The 18,130-nt window shown below is 46.3% G+C and overlaps 1 protein-coding gene across 2 annotated transcripts in view; it reads right to left on the bottom strand.

The window, feature by feature from the left end:
• GALNT16 (polypeptide N-acetylgalactosaminyltransferase 16) overlaps positions 1-18,130 on the bottom strand; it is a 125,950-nt gene that overhangs the window by 11,571 nt on the left and 96,249 nt on the right. For both annotated transcript variants that reach the window (XM_073348460.2, XM_073348461.2), the window contains exons 10-14: positions 12,589-12,715; positions 11,138-11,230; positions 8,708-8,791; positions 7,004-7,145; positions 4,331-4,447 (exon numbers count right to left, since the gene is read on the bottom strand). In XM_073348460.2, the coding sequence (XP_073204561.2) occupies positions 4,331-4,447; positions 7,004-7,145; positions 8,708-8,791; positions 11,138-11,230; positions 12,589-12,715 (563 nt within the window). The remainder of the gene's footprint in view (positions 1-4,330; positions 4,448-7,003; positions 7,146-8,707; positions 8,792-11,137; positions 11,231-12,588; positions 12,716-18,130) is intronic.

Here is an 18,130-nt window from a genome sequence, read left to right as displayed (position 1 = left end):
TGGCTCAGACACCTACAAAACTGTAAGGTTTTCACTCTGTTTTTTGATTGTCTGCACATAGTTCCATTTGTCTTTATCTCAGATAATATGCATCATTGAGCAGCAAGCTGGGGAAAAAGGCAGACAGCTATGGCTTCAGATTTGGTCGTCCCTCAAAAAACGCGACTGTCCTAATTTTCAGGCTGGGGTCTCATTCTCTCAGGTAAATTACAATGAAATACTTTTGTCTAATGGGATTTCTCTTTGTTCTGTCTTGGAATATTATGCCAGGTTTTCTCAATTCTATTCTCTTGTTTTTAGTGTCTGACTCTCACTTGGTCTTATATTTGTCCTCACTTTATTACAAATTAAAATGCCACGTCCACCACCAGTCTGAGACTATGTAATAATTTATCTGACATTCAAGTAGAAATGCTAACATCTAAATATCATTATGGATAATGTCCATCTGGTTTGAAATCTAGTTCTGATCATAAAGAATAGCACTTGGCTAGCTCTCCATTAGTGCTGCCAGCAACCAGCTGTTCCTGTTCAGTGATCATGGCTTTGCCAAATATATGTTGTTCCTGGTCTCCTTTAGCCCAGTACAGAATAGCCTGATGGGGCTGGAATGCTTTTAGACTTGGGTCATTCTCTGATCTCTCCATCAAGTGCTTTCCTGCATATATGTACATGGACTTATTCTGACTCAGTAATTTGTTTTTACAAAGCCTATTTTGATGTGGCTCGCAAGTTAAACTGTTGCTTGCCTTTCTGGCAAAAACAACAGTCTTTGAATGATCCGACTGGCCCACAGCTTGCAAGCCTTTATTCTCTTTCTGAACATCAAATCAAATCCACTGCATGCATCCGATGAGGTGGGTTTTAGCCCACGAAAGCTTATGCTCAAATACATTTGTTAGTCTCTAAGGTGTCACAAGTACTCCTGTTCTTTTTGTGGATACAGACTAACACGGCTGCTACTCTGAAACCAGTCAAATCAAACTGTCTTTCAGTAACAGAGCAAGGCTCCCAGTGTTGTGACACAGTCTACTCTGGCTTGGCTACTGAATGAAACAGTTGCTCACCTTTCTGTTCTGACTTTCTGCAGCTGCCAGAGCACTTGCCACTGCCCAAGCTCTATCTGCACCTTGACCACAGGCTCCTCAGTGCATACTCTGTCCCAAACTTCAGGCTACCCCCCCCCCTCCCCCATTCAAAGCGAGCTTCTGCCACCTCTGCCTGCTTCCCTAGCCCTGCAGGGCAAGCGTCCTCTCTGCGGCAGAGAGGCACATGGGCTCCTCTCCCCAGAAGTGAAAAATCAGTGCACACGAACACCCGTGGATTCACTGTGCCGTTGGAGTGAGTTACAGAGTGTTGATGTGACAGTTTTATAGTGGTCTCATTACAAAGATGCGAACACAAACTTTGGAGCCAGTCTGCTAAGGATGTGAGTCATTGCTTTCCATTACCTTATGTGGATAAGCTGGACTCAAATCAAGGGCTTGACCCAGCAGATGATTTTGCTGACAGTCTGTTAACAAGGATTTTGTTTAAATGCTTCAAATAATTAAATATGGGGATGAACCAAAACTCGAGTTCCAAACACTCCTGAATTTTGTGGGGGAGGGGATGGGATACATGGGCCTGAATCCAACCCTGGATCTAGATTTTGAATCTGGGCCCATCTCTATATATTGGGCTAATGGTAAACCCTAGATCCAAACAGCTCTGAATTTTTGGGGATTCATATTCCAGATCAGGATTCTTGCAGCTGGAGCTCTCTCTACTAGCAGTGTCCAAGCTGGCTGCATGTCCTGGGATGACAAAGGGTATTGTGTAACCACACCCATAGGTCTGGCAACCACTGCTATTAATATTGATGTTGATCTTTAACTAGCAGGATCCTCCCTTCCCCACACCCTCTCTGCCCATCCGCACGCTCCCCCTTTTCCATTTGAGACAATGCCTCAACTTCATTTTGGGGACTGGAACTGTCTCTCCCAGCTCCCAGATCAAGTGGAAACTGAAGCTGGCAGCTACCAGGTGATTCATGTGTGAGCGAAAGTCTGGGCTAACAAGGAGAGTGTCTGGGAACAGAGATATGGCAGAGTGGGCTTCTCTCCACGCCTTCCTAACTCGGGTGACCAGACAGCAAGTGTGAAAAATCGGGACAGGGGATGGGGGGTAACAGGAGGCTATATAAGAAAAAGACCCAAAAGTCGGGACTGTCCCTATAAAATCGGGACATCTGGTCACCCTGTTCCTAACTCAGTTTCCAGCTGTCAGCTACCTGATAACTTTTCAGTGCTGTAAGCACTAAAGAGCAGAATGAGATGGGAAAGATGCACTGAGCAAAGTCACTCTACTGCACTCCCATGTCCGCTAACATACTCAAGGCTGGGGGCTGTATTGAAAGGTATGCATTATATTGGCCACCACTAGGTTCAAATATAGTTCCCAGAAGGCTGGGAAAAATCCTGTTGTCCAGAAGTCCAGGACAAGAAGGGTGCAACTTGGGCATCAAGTGTCCTGCCATCCAAACAAGGAGGAGAGCTGGGGGTGGGCTCTGTGGCCCCAGGCTCAGCAGCGGCACTCTGACCCCCTGTAAGTGGGGAGAGGTGGGAGGGGCAGAGTAGAGGAAAGAGAATTGAGGTACTTTGTGAGAGGGGAAGGAGCAAAGCAAGAGAACTCAGTTGCTCTCTAGAGTTGATGGGGATGGTCCTAGACAATACAAATAATGTCTTGGGAGAAGATGGTAGGAACAGGGAGATGTACACCACTGAAGGTGTCTGAGGGTGAGCCTCAAGGAACATGTTCTCTGTTAGTGCCCTCAGCACAGGGCTATGGTGAATGGGGAGGAAGAGATTTGGACTTCTCAGGATCTGGGCTTCGCAGCTGCAGATGAGTGGTTCAAAGGCAGCTGCAGGGGTGGGGGAGGGTGGCAGGGCAGGCACTCATCTTGGCCTCGGAGACACGTGGCAGAGGAAGCAGGTGGTTAGGGTGGCTGTGGCAGAACGGTCCCTGCTGCCTCATCCCGGGCACCACGAACACCTGACATCCTGCTCCTTGCCCCAGATTTAACCCTGGTGTGGAAACAGCCTTCCCCCATACCCCACCGCCCCGAAATGATGCAGCTCCACCCTGCTGCTGTTCTTCACCCAGCCCAGCTCCAGTCCCCTCTTCCTGGAGCCAAGGAGAGGGGGGTGAGCTGGAGGAGGAGCAAGGCCTGGGCTGCCCTGTCTTGCACTCTCCCTAGGTACAGCGGAAATACTGTGGGGAGGGAAACATAGATCAGCCCCCACAATATTGCCATTGTTAGGGTGCTAGGCCCCACTGCTCCCCCGGTTCTCCCCTCCCTGGAGGAGGGGGCAGTTGATGATCTTGGCAGCTGCAAGGATCCTCTCTGCGACTGGGAGGAGGACTCAGGAAGGCACTTACAGAGAGCTGAGTGACCTAATTATGCAGCTCGGGATACATGTGGTCGCCCAGAGGGGGAAAGACCCAGGAAAGTACAGCCCTCTTGGGTTATCCTTGCAGGGTTAATTTTGACAGTGAGAGTTGTCCCAGCATATTCACAGTGACCGCTCTTCGAGAGACTCCTGCATTAACCAACGCTCTGGAGACATCTATGCTCCTGGTTCCCATAGATGGGCCTGGCTGAATTTCCCATAGATGGGCCTGGCTGAATGCTTTTAAAATCACTTTCCTTTTGGCAAGGGCTAAATTCGACACGTGTAGTACTTTACAGCAGATGGTGCTGTGGACTGGTCATAGGCTATGCAGCTTCATGCCTCTGAGCTACCAAGGCAATAGGTACCTTAGCAAAGATGCCAGCACAGCCTTGGATGATGCAATGCTTGTTCTCCCTTGCTGCTGAGGGAAGCACAGAAGTCAGGAATAGAAGAGCCCTAGTAAGTCCCATTCATTTTCTAGAAGTGCAGGATCGTTCCCCTCTTGTGCTTTGTCCATTCCAGTTAACAACTCAGGCCTCAAACCCAATTTGGTCCTGGCTGTGTGAGGCACCTGTCTCCCCACCCCAAGAGGCGAGGTCAGCTTTGAGTGATAAGCACATTTTACATATTTCTAAATAAGTAAATGACGACGCATTCACCACTTCCCTTGGGTATCTCAGAGCAATGTGATCTGTATCCCATCCCTAGTAACGGGAAGGGTCACATCAGAGTTTATGAAAGACAAGAGATGTACATGTGGGGGATGAATCCTAGAATCTAGAGATGGAAGAGACCTTTTAGTTTATATGGTCACCTTGCCAGTGCCAATTCTTTGTCTTTAGGCAACACTAATACCAACATAGGACAGTGACAGCATTATGAAGGCGGTACAGTACCTGTCTGCCGTCTTTCTGATTGCATGCTTCCAGTGTGATCTGAGATCCGGTGGAGAAGGAGGTGATGGAGAGACACTTGTCTTCTTGTCTAATTAAAGGGTCACTGAAGACCCACTCCTTTGGAGGAGAAAACAAAAAGATACAGATTCCATCATTATGGTAGCAATGATATAACAGAAAAATGAGCCAAATCCTGTAGTCCTCTCTCAGTCCTTACCAGAGAAGAGACTCCCATGGACTGAGCTGGCAGGTCCTGGGCAGGTCTGGCACCAGGCTTTGAAGTCTGTGTTCAGGTTTGGGGAACCCTGACATGTGAACTTCAAAACCTGTCCAGCTGGCTTCCAATAGTCAGATTATCCTTGGGTTCCAAGTGTCTCCCTGCACAGCACCCTTACGTAACCAGGGTTCTACTGGCCTGCAAAGCAGCTAAGACCCTGTCTCCTAATTGAGGTAATGGGCAACAGTTTCTGATTATTTTACATAATAGGCAAATGCACTGCCTACTTCTCCCAGGAGTCAACAGCAATTGTCCAATGTGGATAACAGACAGTTTATCAAATTAGGCAAAACACATACATTTAAACCCACACGCTTCCATACAGCACACACACATCCATAGAAAATAAGCCATTGCATTGATCCATCATGCCACTTGACAGACACCCATCCCATCAAGTATTAAGGTTATTATTCACTGGGACAGTGGCCCAGCAGAGGGACCGAATGCAATACATTTCAGTGACTTTAAACAATAGTGAAATGGCACAGTGAGTCTGATTAAATGGCATGTTGGATGCTGGCTGCAAACTTGTTCCCAACAGATAACAGATGTGAATGAGCATTTGCTGGCATGAAATAGCTTACTGGGACCCTTTGTTCACTTAGGCTGCTTCCCTGCTGTAGCAAGGCTGTCAAATGAGAAAATCTTGGGCTGGTGTAATGTAGTCCCCCATTGAAGTAACAGGGACTATGCCAATTTACAGCAGCTGGGGTCCTGGCTGCTTACCATAAAGTGTGGCTTTATTCAGAAAAGCCACTGTAAAAATGGCATCTTCTTACTTAACAGATCTTTTCCCTCTAAGTATTATTTGCTGACTTTTAGTGACAAGTATTCTCTCCCCCTATGTCTTACATTTTGTTAGCTCTGTGGAGCCAACACAACTTCAGGAGCAGGACCTGAGTTCTATTCTGGCTCACCCATCATCAACAGAGTTATTAGCTAAACTCCAACTGCAGAGCCAAATTCTCCCCTCAAATTACACCTGAGCAAATCCATCAAGGACAGATTCTGGCTTAGAGAATCTCCGTTACATGTGGTGACGTGCATGACTTTCAGACCCCAGGTGGAGTTTGCAGGGCTGGCAGCTAGGAAACAACCCACACATCTTTTTCTCATAACCCAGAATGCTGTTTTACTAAATCACTTCTCAGATTAGGATTGCACTTTGGTATGATTTTATTTAAAGAGGACAGTGTTGGGTCAAATTTGATCCAGAATGTAGCTTTTGGAAAAGTCCTTTTTTTTTTGGTTTGTCCCCTTCCATGGAATAAGCTGTGGGGCTGCAAAGCACACCCTGCAGATCCACACAGATTCTGGGGTAGTGGGGGGAGAATCTATGATGGCTCTGGTAGCATGCCACTTGGTAGCAGAGCTGCAATTGCTAGCATTGGAAAATTATTTACGTTTTATTTATGTTCAGTCTTATTAGTAACATAAAGAAATGAGGTTTCTTTAAAAACTGCTTTTTAACCAGACACTGCCCCTTACAAATACTGTTTTAAAAAGTACTTTCAACATTTTTATTTAAGTGCAGACTTTCTTTCCTGAATAAGTATTTAAATATATTCTTCCAGTAATTATAGCAAAGATTTCAATTTCCACCAGCATCTGTGCCAGTTAAGAGTATATTAACCACTTCAAAATCCTGTGAATGTTTGTATTGTGCTCAGAAAGTGGTGTCTGTATGCTCCCATGGACTCAGGCCAAATACTCCAGTATAATGCATGAACCCTAGTGCAGCTCACCTTTAGCAGGAATAATGTGTCCCTTCTTTACTGTATTTCAGTGCCTGGATACTATGGTAATTCACACTATAAGGATGAGATAGGCAGAGAGAATGAGAAGTAGCTCAACTCCTGAGTGCTCACTGTAGCACTCAAGGGTTAATGGAGCATTGCCTGTGAATCTGTATATGTTCATTAATGTCCATCTCACTGAATCAATATCTAATACAGTAGATCAGGAGCACCCAAACTTTGTCAAACTGAAGGCCATGGTTACAATTTGCCACGAAGCCCAAAGCCCACATCAAGTTTGCATAAAATGGAGACGCCTGAGGCCACCCCAGCTTGGAAACAGAAATGTGGCCAGTGGAGAACACAAGTCCCAGCATGCAATGCTTCAGCTTAATCTGAGCGGTTTGATTGTGGGCCATATTGTCAAACTCTGACTCGCATGTTGTCCACCCCCTACAGCAGAAAGACTGTAACTTATTATAAGGCTGTGCAGAAGTGGCTACTGTTGTCTGTCAGGACACACTGCCGAGGGTCTCAGATATTCCAAAGATCACACACACACACCTTTCCTAAACATTTATCCTCCCAGTACCACTGTGTCAAAGCTGCTAAAAAGCAGCAAGCAGGAGTAAAGAGCCAAATTCAAGCCTGCCTCACCTGGCTGACAGGGGGATTGCTCACTGTCCCTTTGCAGCCTCCCACACCAGCCACAGAATTTCCTGCTGTGTCCTGGCCCCAAGACTCCAGGCACTGTCCTCCTTGTCTGATAATCCCAGGAACCAGCTCCTTTTCAGGAACCCTGGGAGAAAAATAACAACAGTTGCATGGCACCTTATAGCCAGAAATGTCTCAATACACTGTATGCATTTATATCGAGCGTCCACCTCTCGAGTGGAATACAGCATGCAGTTACACCGCACAATAGTTGGGGCCAGCAAATGAAGAATATTATACCCAATAGAAATGTCTGTGGGAATTCGAGGAGGCAGAATGTGAGTTAGGATTTGGCCAGAACTCTGTATTAGTATCCCTTACTTTCAAAAAGTGCTGGGGGATCCTTAATATCCCCAACGAGTTAGGACTTCAGGGTTGCATCTCCTCTGAAAGACAGCACCTCCAGCAAAAAGCTATGTCTATGCTAGCCTCCCCTGCCCCAAATTTCCCCATTGCTACCATCAGTTCATCTCCACTGTGGTAACAACTAGCACTCCGCTAGTGTGGACAGGGCTCCAGACGGCTATCAACTTTTTAACCACCATCATTTAACCCTAATGAGTCTTAGGCTTTGTCTAGACTAGGATTTAAAGGGGTGTTCTTAGATTGTGTTAGCTAACATGTTCTAATAACACAGCCCTAGTGTAGACATGGCTGCTCACTAACACGGGGCTAGGGCACTGGTTCAGTACTGACTCAGAAGGAAGAGTGCCAGTTACCAGTTCACAAAGACCAGTTGCTACAGAATCTGGGATTTTCCTTGAAAATCTCCCATCTAAGTCCTGCGGCAGACCCAATTCCATGTAGTTTGTTCCTTGGGAGCTCCAGGCTCTATATGATTATGTCACTGTGACTCCAGAGTCAGAGGCCCTAGTCTTAGGTCTAATGGTTAATCTGGCCCTGGACTTCAGTACAGTGGGCAGCAAAAATGCTGGAGCCTTAGATTAGAGGGAGCTGTACTCCACACTTCCAGCAATGCCATAAGCATGTATACAAACCATACCTTAACAAGCCACTTTATTTCAGATCCCTGAGGCACCCGAAATTCAGAAACAGGTATTCACACAACAGAGCGTTAAGATCTTAACAGACTCATCTCCAGAGTCTGGAGCTCTTCTCCAGAGCTCCAGAGCATGTTAGTCTGCAGCTCTTCTCCCATCAACACACATCCTGATTTCCTTGGACTGCATGTCCTCTCTCCCTATGAACAATGGGTGCTGCCCCACCTGGCTTCCTGAAGGTCTCCTAATAGAGCTCTCTATCCCAAGAAAACACCTGCCCTTGCCACTCCTTCCCTCTCCCAAAAATGTACTCTTTCCACCTGCCCGCCTCCTGGCTGCCACCTCTCCCCACTTCCCTTGTAGAGATCCTTTTCCACCTCCCTGTTCCCAGGTCCCAGCTCAAATGTCCAAGCAGGAACTGGTGGTGGGTCAAGAGGAAGTGCAGGCCAGGAAATCAAGGAGGGTTTCTCGCCAAAAAGAGAGGGGTGAGCAGGATTTACTCTGAACATGAGAGTCCTGATTTCCTACTTCCCAGCTGCCACAGATCTTCCTCAATTCTGAGGCTAATGCTTTCCTCCCTGGCCTAGATCCTGCATCCTTTCAGAGAGTTGGTTTCCAGCTTTCTAAGAGTTGAGGATTAACTCACTTGAGCTCTGGGTAGACATTCTCCAGGTACCACTGGAAGGATTTACAGTTTAGTTTCCTGCGTTGCTCCATGCGGTCTGCAATACTGGAAACAAAAGCATGTTGTTCAGAATGCTACAGTGAATGGAGATGATGAGGGGTAGCAGGGAGGGCAGGACTAGTTTTCGGGATGTGTGAAGCTGTATAACGTTGCCCCCTTGCCCTTGGCCTGCTGGCCAATGTGATGGGGGCAGAGCAGGGACATTGAAGTAAGTGAGAGACAAGGAGGGGCGAGTGCAGAGGCCTCCTGATGTGGGAGGGGACTGAAGAAACGAACACACACTCTGGCAATTTCTTGCACTTCCTCTAGCTCAGGGAAAAACAGCACAGTACAGTGGCACCACTGGAGAGCTGAGAAGGTGTCTTCACTGTTGTATGTCCCTTTCGGGCTCTATTGGAAGAGAGACGCAGACAACGGCTGGTTCCCAGACTGGCTTGGGAAGCTAAACAGGTCACTCCCAATGATCAAGGGTGTGTTTAATCATTTTTGTAATTGATTTTTTCCTGTGTTCACAGTGACTCCTTGGAAACTTTAAATGTAAATGGTCACTTAAAAAAACAACTGCATTGTCACTCTAGGGCTCCTTATGGCTGTGCTGCACGCACTGGCTCATCAGCGTCCAGTAGCTCGGGAGCTGGCATTTGGCACTGATTTTGTTTTCCCTGGAAGAGGAGACGTGAAGCTTTTGTTCTAAAGGAAAGAATACATCAAGGGTTAAATGATGGCTGTTACAGACCAGGGTGCGCTATTGGCATGGGGTAGATGAGCAGCTATAGTGCATGAGTAGTGGAGAAGGCACAAAGCACTGGGGGCATAATGTCTCCATATGGCTGGGGGGGAAGCAAGGGACTGTCCTCTGCTGCTGCACTCCATAGCCCTGTATTAAAGCTGTTCAGTGCACTCTCCTCCACAGACGATTCTCTTGGCTCTAGCTGGTGTGCAGGAATCAGGGGGAACGGGGCTTTGGCCCCACATCCAGTCCAGTCAAACATTCCTTCCGTGGGGCGTGCGATGCTGCTGGCAGAGTTAGTGGTTCCCCCTCATTAGCATACTCACCCTCTGTGGGTGTGGTGAGTGGAAGGGAAAGAGTCTGTTTTTATGCATCCTCTTTCTCCTGCCATCCTCAGGGACCCAACTGGGATCAGCCATAATACAGCCCATACCTTATAAAGAACTACATAGATCTTATAAACTGATGTAACTGGTGGGGAAGCAGGTCACATTTAGGGCCCAATTAACCTTGATGGTGTCCCTTTAACCAGTGACATAAGCCTTCTAAAAGTACATTTCATGTTAGCTTTACAGAGCCATTACTATACATTATGTAATTACCAAGGGCCAAATCCTGCAGCCCTGACTCAGCTTTTATTCACACAAAGCTGCTACTGAAGCCATAAGGAGATCTGCATGAATGGCGCTGTAAGCTTTGGGCTCAGAGGGGCTCAAGTACTCTGTGTAACAGAGAGCTCTCCATCACAAACAGACAGGGAGCAGAGGGACGGGGATTGGAACTGTTTTTGGGCTCTGGCCCAAGGGCTGCACTCAGGGCAGACCAGAGATGGATAAACATTCGGCAGGCAAAGACATTTCAAAAAGATAATTTATTAATTCATGAGAAATAAAACATGATGTAAAACACAGAGTGGCACTTACATCATATTGCATCTACAGAGCTCAGTGCATATTGGAGATACATCAGTATTGAACGTACATGTGTCTGAGAGACAACCACAAACGTGGATCTCTTAAGCCAATGCAGTAATATCCATGTGCTGTCCATAAACTGATACATACACAGAGGTATGTTTGGTTTCAGGGTACTCTCCTAGTTAATAAATATGCTTTAGGTTTTTAAATTTCTTTGGGAAGTTCACTGTTCTTGATGCAACTTCCCCTCTACCCCACACCTATGTGAACCTTTTTGTGGGGCAGACAGCCTGTCTAACTCTAATGCCTAATGGCCATTCATACCAATAAAAGCCAGTCCCATTGGCTCTGGATGCAGCGTAAGCACAGGAATGTCTGATCAGTTACCTGCTCAACTCAGACCTCCATAGACTGGTTACCTGCTATGTAAAAAACCATATTTTCTTCTATCCACTTAATGTGTTGCCTTTTAATTTCATTAAGGGTCCCTCTGGCCTTGTATTCTAGAGCAAGTTAAATAGGGCACTGCAGGGGAGGAAGGACATATGCTGCCATTTAAAATAAAGTAAATTAAAAGTAAATCTCGTTAACCAGCCATATGAACTGTGGTTCTGAGATAGCGCTGGGCAGGGCATCTTTGCCCTTAGCCTTTCCCTACCCTCTCCCAGTGAAAGTGCGAAAGCCATTTCCAGTGAACAAGCTGATTAGCAGGAAGGCTGCTAGCCAGGCTCAGGGACTGCTTACCTTCCAAATGATTTCCCGATGGCAGATGGCCGGGCCTCGTAGTAGTACTGTTTGTACTCATCCATCCATACCTCTGCTGTGCGTTTGGTGTTCCTGCAGGTAGGCAAGGAGAAGCTATGCTGAGTGCTAGTAGCTTGTGGCAGCTCCCCCAGGAGCTGGAGATAAAGGAACATTGGCAACTTAGGAATGTACTCATGGAGACACTCAGGGTATGTCTACACTATGGAGATTATACTGACATAGCTATGGCACCATAGCTCAGCCAGTGCAGCCTAGATGCAGCCCAAGATGATGGAAGGGGTTTTTCTGGCTGTGTAGGAACACTACCTTCCCAAATGACAGTAGCTTTGTCAATGGAAAAACGCTTCTGTCCACACAGCTGCACCTACACTGGGGGTTAGGTTGGTATAGCTGCATCGGTCAGTGGTGTGGATTTTTCATATCCCTGACCAACATGGCTATATTAACCTAACTTTTAAGTGTAGACCAGGTCTTGGGAAAGTTAACTCATCGCCACAGCTATGCCAGCATAAACTCACAGTGTAGATGCAACCTACAGTGACGGAAGGGGTTTTTCCATCACTGTAGGTAATCCATCTCCCCAAGCAATGGTAGCTAAGTTGACGGAAGCATTCTTCTGTTTCTCTAGTTGTGCCTACCCTGGAGGTTAGGTCAGCATAGCTATATTGGTCATGGGTGTGGATTTTTCACACCTCTGACTGATGTAGCTATACTGACCTAAATTTTAAGCACAGACCAAGTCTAAAGGTGTTGTGAAGTTAAAGAGTGTTAAAGTGCATTAAGCCTATGTGGACACGCTCATTCAGAAGTGAGGTGGCTGTAGTTCACTTTAGCTTAATTCACTTTTGTCCCTGACTAGATGTGCCCTTTGTGACTAGTCACAGATCAATATCACCCTTTGCTTTTTTGTAACAACCTCTTTCTCCCTCCCAACAGGTCTACCAACTTCTCTCATTTTTATTCTCTTCCCTTCTCTGCTACAATGGAAGCTGCCCATTTGGCTCTTTTCACAGCAGATACATCTCTGTAGTACATCTGGACCTGCAACTCTCATGTGCTATCTCCTAATCAGTAACAAAAAATGTGACAAAGAACTCCTGAGTCCTGTGGCAGGTTCAGATGGAAGGAAGGAGATGGACGGGGCAAGGAATACCCAGGACTGGAATTCCAAGGGACACAAAGGATATGTCCTTCTGGGTTAGCATTCCAGAGTAAGGGGATATGCTTTATGCAGTGGGCACCTGCACCATTTCTTTGCCTAGGCAGGAGGCTTCAGGTTGAATCTTGTTAAATGTTCAATCACGTGCCATCCTCCCTGAATCCCCAGGCAAAAAAAAAAAAAGGGAAAGGGGGAAAGAAAGATATAGGATTATTTAGACATGCTAAATATCAAGATGATCCACCTGCCATTGCGATATCCCAACACCTACTTGATATAGGTCAGTGCATTGCCCTCTGGAAAGTCATAGGGGTGGCGTTTCCTGAACACATGGCCGACTCGACTGCAGGGAACAATCTCCAAGCTGCCACCACACATCCACACGCGGAAGGAGAGCTCTGGAAGAGATCCCAAGCATCAGAAGGTACAGCCAGACAAGCAATACAAGTAAAACTTCCAAGAATACCGGCCAGAAAAAGCCGCCTCATACCCGGCACCTGAATGGCTTTGCCTCCTTTCCCTGCATAGATGCCATAGACACAGTTCCCGGCAAAACCAGAAGGGACGAATTGATGGAGAGAAAACATGTCTCTCTTTGTTAAAATTGAGTTGATCCTTCTTAGACTTCCCAACCTTCCTCACGTCCCTCTCCTCTCTCTGAGACCATCCCTTTAGCAAGAGACCTACTCATTTATCCTGGGCCTTTTGGCTGTCAGACACTTAGAATGGCTTCTGGCAACAGATATTGCTGACATGACACTGGACTTCAGTGGCCCACGAGCCCTGTCTACAAGAGATGGGGCTGCCCCAGGAAAATAGACACCCCTGAAGAAGTCAGAATGGGTGCCAAGTCTATAGGGAAGAGTAGGTGCATGGGAGAAAAGGAACAGATTGAGGAAAAAGGTGGACAGGTGTGAGAGAATAGGAAATGACAGAGAGAAGAGGAGTCAGGGAGGTCCTTTGGTTTACTTAAGCGGTCCATGCCTGGAGTCCTGTTCCCTTTGCCACGCCCCCACTGAAATCACTCAAGTACAGTTTCGAAACAGAGCATATCGTACACAGCTGCCAAGTGTGGGCCAGGGTTGCTCTCTCCCTCTAATTTCAGGGCAATGACCCAGCTGATCAGGTTTATGTATATCCAATTAAATATATCTGCTTAGCTCAGGTGCTTGTGGCCCCTTGCCATGGCAAAGTTGGCCACCACTGCCCATCTAAACACTGTATCTCCCCTTCCCTTCTCTCTCCTGGCCCCTGGAATCCCAGCAGTTGCAGTACATCTCACATTAATGCTTCAGTTGTCTCACACCGTCTCATTATAACGCTCCCAACCCACCTGGCTCTGCCAAAAATGGTAGAGGAGTGAAAACACTGGGCCGCAGCTCACAGTTACCTCTCGCAAGAGCAGAATTCCGTCCGGTTTATTTGAGAGAAACACACACACACACACATTGCTGACAGAAACCCAACCGATCCAGAAGTCAAATTCAACATTTTGTTAAAGAATTGTAGGAACACGGGGACTTTGATGTGCAGAAGCTCATTGCATCACAGAAGAGACAGGCCCTTGTTAAGGATTATGGGTTGTCTGTCTCCCCCCCAGGTTGAATCACTGTGCCAGACTGGATGGGTTCCCCACTTGCACTCAATGTGGAGGTGAAAGCAACAAAAGAGGAAGGGTAGTAGGCAAAAAAATCAACTAAGGAGTTGGAAAGAATTGCATAAGATTCCCTACAACAATGGGGCCCTCCACAGACTTCAGGTCATATAGATTCTCCTTCAAAAATTTTACTCGCCTGGGGTCTTCCTCAGGCCATGGGGCAGGAGATACAACATTAAGTTAAAAAAAAATCCTTTCAGCCTGAAATCTGCCATGCAGGCCCCATGGCTACCATACTTCAGGCCTCCCACCCCCAGGTTGCCAGTCCAGCTCCTTTGGAAGGAGTGGGCAGGATTGTTTAACGTGAGTGGGTTATTTGTTTTTAAAATGGCTTCTACTTCTGCCTCTGAATAAAGGAGAAAATGTTAGTAAGTCACATTTTCACTGCTATCTTTTGATTCCTCTCACACATCCCAGACAGTCTGTGCCCAACAGGGATCAGTTGAGAGACAACAGCAGAAGAAAGCTCCCCAACCTCATAGGCAGGGAAGGTCTTTGAAAAAAGCCAAGCTATACATTTCTTTTGGCATTGTGTCCAACTGGCTTTTTCACTCCTGGAACTAGGTTCTGACTCATTCTGGGCCAGGTTGCATCCTAATAACTATATCAAATATATCCATTGTGAAATCCTGAAGCCAGTTTGTTCAGTTAACCTGATGTATGGGTTTCAAGACAGGTCTTGATTTTCGGTGGACGTGGAAGGACACAAACGGCCATGCGCACACACATGCACATCCAGAGAGAGAGAGCGTATCTATTCCATATCCGTAAAGCAGCAGGATCCTTGAAGGCAGGTGAAAAGGACAAAAAGATGATGCAGTTCACACAACAATACATCATTTTATTCTGACTTCTTTCCTTCAGATATGGAATAGAAATTGGAGATGGAGAAGATCTACTAGGTGATTTAGCCCATCTCCTGGGGCATATGTTGGATTGTTATGTACTGGATGTTTCCAAGTGCTTTGCAGTTTTAGATGACTCAAGCACTGTGAGTTTCTCCACTTCCCCTAAGAGACTTTTACCAACTAAGGGTACAATTACACTTAGAGAGGAGAGTGTGATGCCTAGCTTCGGGAGACATACCCACGCTAACTTTGATCGACGTAGTGTGCTAAAAATAATGTAGCTGTAACTGCGTGAGTGGCTAGCAGCCCCAAGTATATGCCTATAGTCTTGGATGTGTATGTACTGAGCATGGCTAATCCCTCCCACTGCTCATGTTGCCATGGCTACACTCTATTAGCTTGATCAGAGCTAGCATGGGTATGTGTCCTCAAGCTGGGAATCACACACCCCACATACCTAATATATCTCGCTGTCATGAAAACGTGCTTGGAGTGCTTGCATCTAGGGACCAAGTTACTCCTGTCTCCTAGCTGGAGCAAGATTCTGTAGGGGAGTGTGTAGTGAAGCATCCTTTTACCATATCCCTTTGGATATACATTTGCCTCCCACACTCTGCCTCCTTTTTCACCCTGCTCACTCACAAGTAGAGCTGGGAGAAATTTTCAAACAAGAAATTTGTCAAAAAATGGCCTTTAAAAAAAAATCCACAAAAAATGGTTGGTCCGTAAAATATTTTGTTTTTCATGAAAAAATGTGGCATTTTTAATATAAATTTTATAAAAAAACATCAAGATTTGTCATATACCAAAAACCTGGTTTTCAATAAACAAAACAAAAATGAAAAATATCCATTACCATTTTCTATTTTATTATCCTCCTATTATCTAATAGATATATAATTTATGTGTCAAGGTGGAATGAGCTTTATATTGTATTTTAATTGATGAGATGGGCACCAACAGAGGTTTACAGAAATCTGAAGAAATATCACATTGAGTAACCCGACATCAGATCTTTACAACAAAGACTCCACCTCGCAACTTTGTTTTCCCTGTTCCTAGTTTATCCTTTCAGAAGCCGAAAGCACGGGATGCATTATTCTTTTGAATGGAATTTATCTGCAATTTAATTAATAATGCAAACAGAATAAATTTGTGGCAGCTTTATCACATTCTTAATGATCCTCCTACTGCCACATGTCTGAATTCTGACAGATCATCATTTCCTATGTGTCTTAGAGAGGGTTCTCTCCGCCTAATGGAAAGTACTCTTCTGAACTCCTTAGGTAATCCCAAGAAATATGTACTGCAGACAGGCCATGTTTGGAACTGCTCAAATAGTGAGCAAAATCACTTTATAATTCCAGAGAGTCAGGCCAGAGGGAGTAGTTTTATTACAACATGAGGTATTGAAATACAGAAAGAGATATATACAGATTCATTTCAGTTAACAGGAAAGACAAATAAATTAGTTATTTTAATTCCACTCTCCCTCACCAGCAATTCATTTTAATCGAGTCCCAAATACTTGATTTCTCTGTGCTCCTCTTTTCAGTTCTCTTGCTGTCTCTAACCCTCACTTATGTAACCCTTCTGCCCGTCAGAGTTGGCAGCAACAAGGGCCGGGTTCAATATCTAGGGGTTCCATTCCAATAACACAATGCAAACCGGCTCGAGCCCCCACCCAGTGACCTGGGACAAATATATACCACCCCCGCTGGGCGCCTCCAAGAGGCAATACTTCCCCTCTCGCAAGCACATAGTCTGAGTGTAGCAAAAGTCTTTTAATAACAGAGAGAAACAATGTGGCATTATGTTGGGGAAACACCACCAACCGGATTCATAACACAACCCATGAGCAAAAGCAACCCCACCCCAGGCAAATTGGGGCATGCCCTTTTCCCTTTGGTTCTTGAGTCCAGCAACCCCAAAAGTCCAATGCCCCAAAAGTCTCTGTCCCTGGTCAGGGCAGCCCCAGAGTTCGAAAGTTTATCGGCGGAGCTTTACCTCCCAACCTGGGTGGAAATGGGACGGGGGTAAGAGGCACCTTATGTGATCTGAAGCTGACCGCCCCATAGCTCCATAGCGGCGCTCCGCTCCGCTCCGCCAGCCGCCCCACAAAACTCCTTCGCGCAGCTGCACTCCGCTCCGCCAGCCGCCCCACGAACTCCTTCGCTCAGCTGCGCTCCGCTCCGCCAGCCGCCCCACGAACTCCTTCACTCAGCTCCACGGCCCACAAGCAGCTCCTGCCATCCACACACTGCTCCGTGTCGAACTGCTTCACCAGCCGTCCCGCAAACTGCTCCACAATATATCTTCAGGCTCCCCCACTGCTTAACACAACACTCAGTGATTTCAGCTCTTAGGTGAATTCAGCTTGTAGTAGGGGAGCCCCAGTGCTAGTGCACTGTCAGCCCAAAGTGAGCTCAGCAGCCTATAACTAGACTTCTAATGAAATCAAAATTAGCTCTGATATTCCACAGTGGAGAGAGGAGGAAGTGCAATCAGCATGTAAGGCCCTCACCAAGGGGCCCATGCCACCAAGTATTAATACTTGTCCCCAGCCTCTCTTCATTCACACAGTTTTGGAACCCATGACCCTTGCCTAGCGAGTGCTACTTAGATGATGGTGAATCCCTCCATCGTAACAAAAGGCCAAGTACAGTTCCAAGCACAGTTCCCATAATCAGGGTAATAACAATTTATTCTTCCTGCCCCAATAACAGAGACACTGGGGATCCCACAGCAGCCAAAGTGACCATTTGGGCAGCTATGGTCTCATTCTAGGCGTGGTGGGTGTGCCTATGCAAATGAGATCGGCCCCTGAAGTTCTTTTCCACAACTTGCCACACCTCACCACCAGATGTCAGGGTGGAGCTCATCCTGACACTGCTTACATCTACATGTGATGATTCTACAGCACATGGCATCATCTCGTTTGGGAGAAAGAGATGACTCCAATTGTCACCTTTGGTAGTATTGGGGAAACAGATTTCAGTGCTTTGCTATGTGAAATAACAGTACCTGGGGAGATATTCCTCAGAGGGTTTTAGATCTTGGTCCCAGTTTAAGAGTCTTCATTATGAGTATCTGTACCAGCTTTCACTCCCAAAGAGGCCTGACATACTAGGAACACTACATTTCAAAGCAATTGTCATGGGATAAGAACTCACCTTTACTAGGGGAAGAAGGGATGTATATAGAAAGGTTGAATGGTGGTGATGTTCCACTTGAAGACTTGTGGAGTGGGACAGAAAAGAGAATCTCTCCCGAAGATCTGATGTTAAGTACCACAGATGTAATTGTTA

The sequence above is a fragment of the Lepidochelys kempii genome, chromosome 6 (genome assembly GCF_965140285.1).
Source record: "Lepidochelys kempii isolate rLepKem1 chromosome 6, rLepKem1.hap1, whole genome shotgun sequence".
In the NCBI taxonomy this organism is placed as follows: Eukaryota; Metazoa; Chordata; order Testudines; family Cheloniidae; genus Lepidochelys; species Lepidochelys kempii.
Note: the sequence above shows the minus strand (reverse complement) of the source record. Positions and strands in the feature narration are given on the sequence as shown.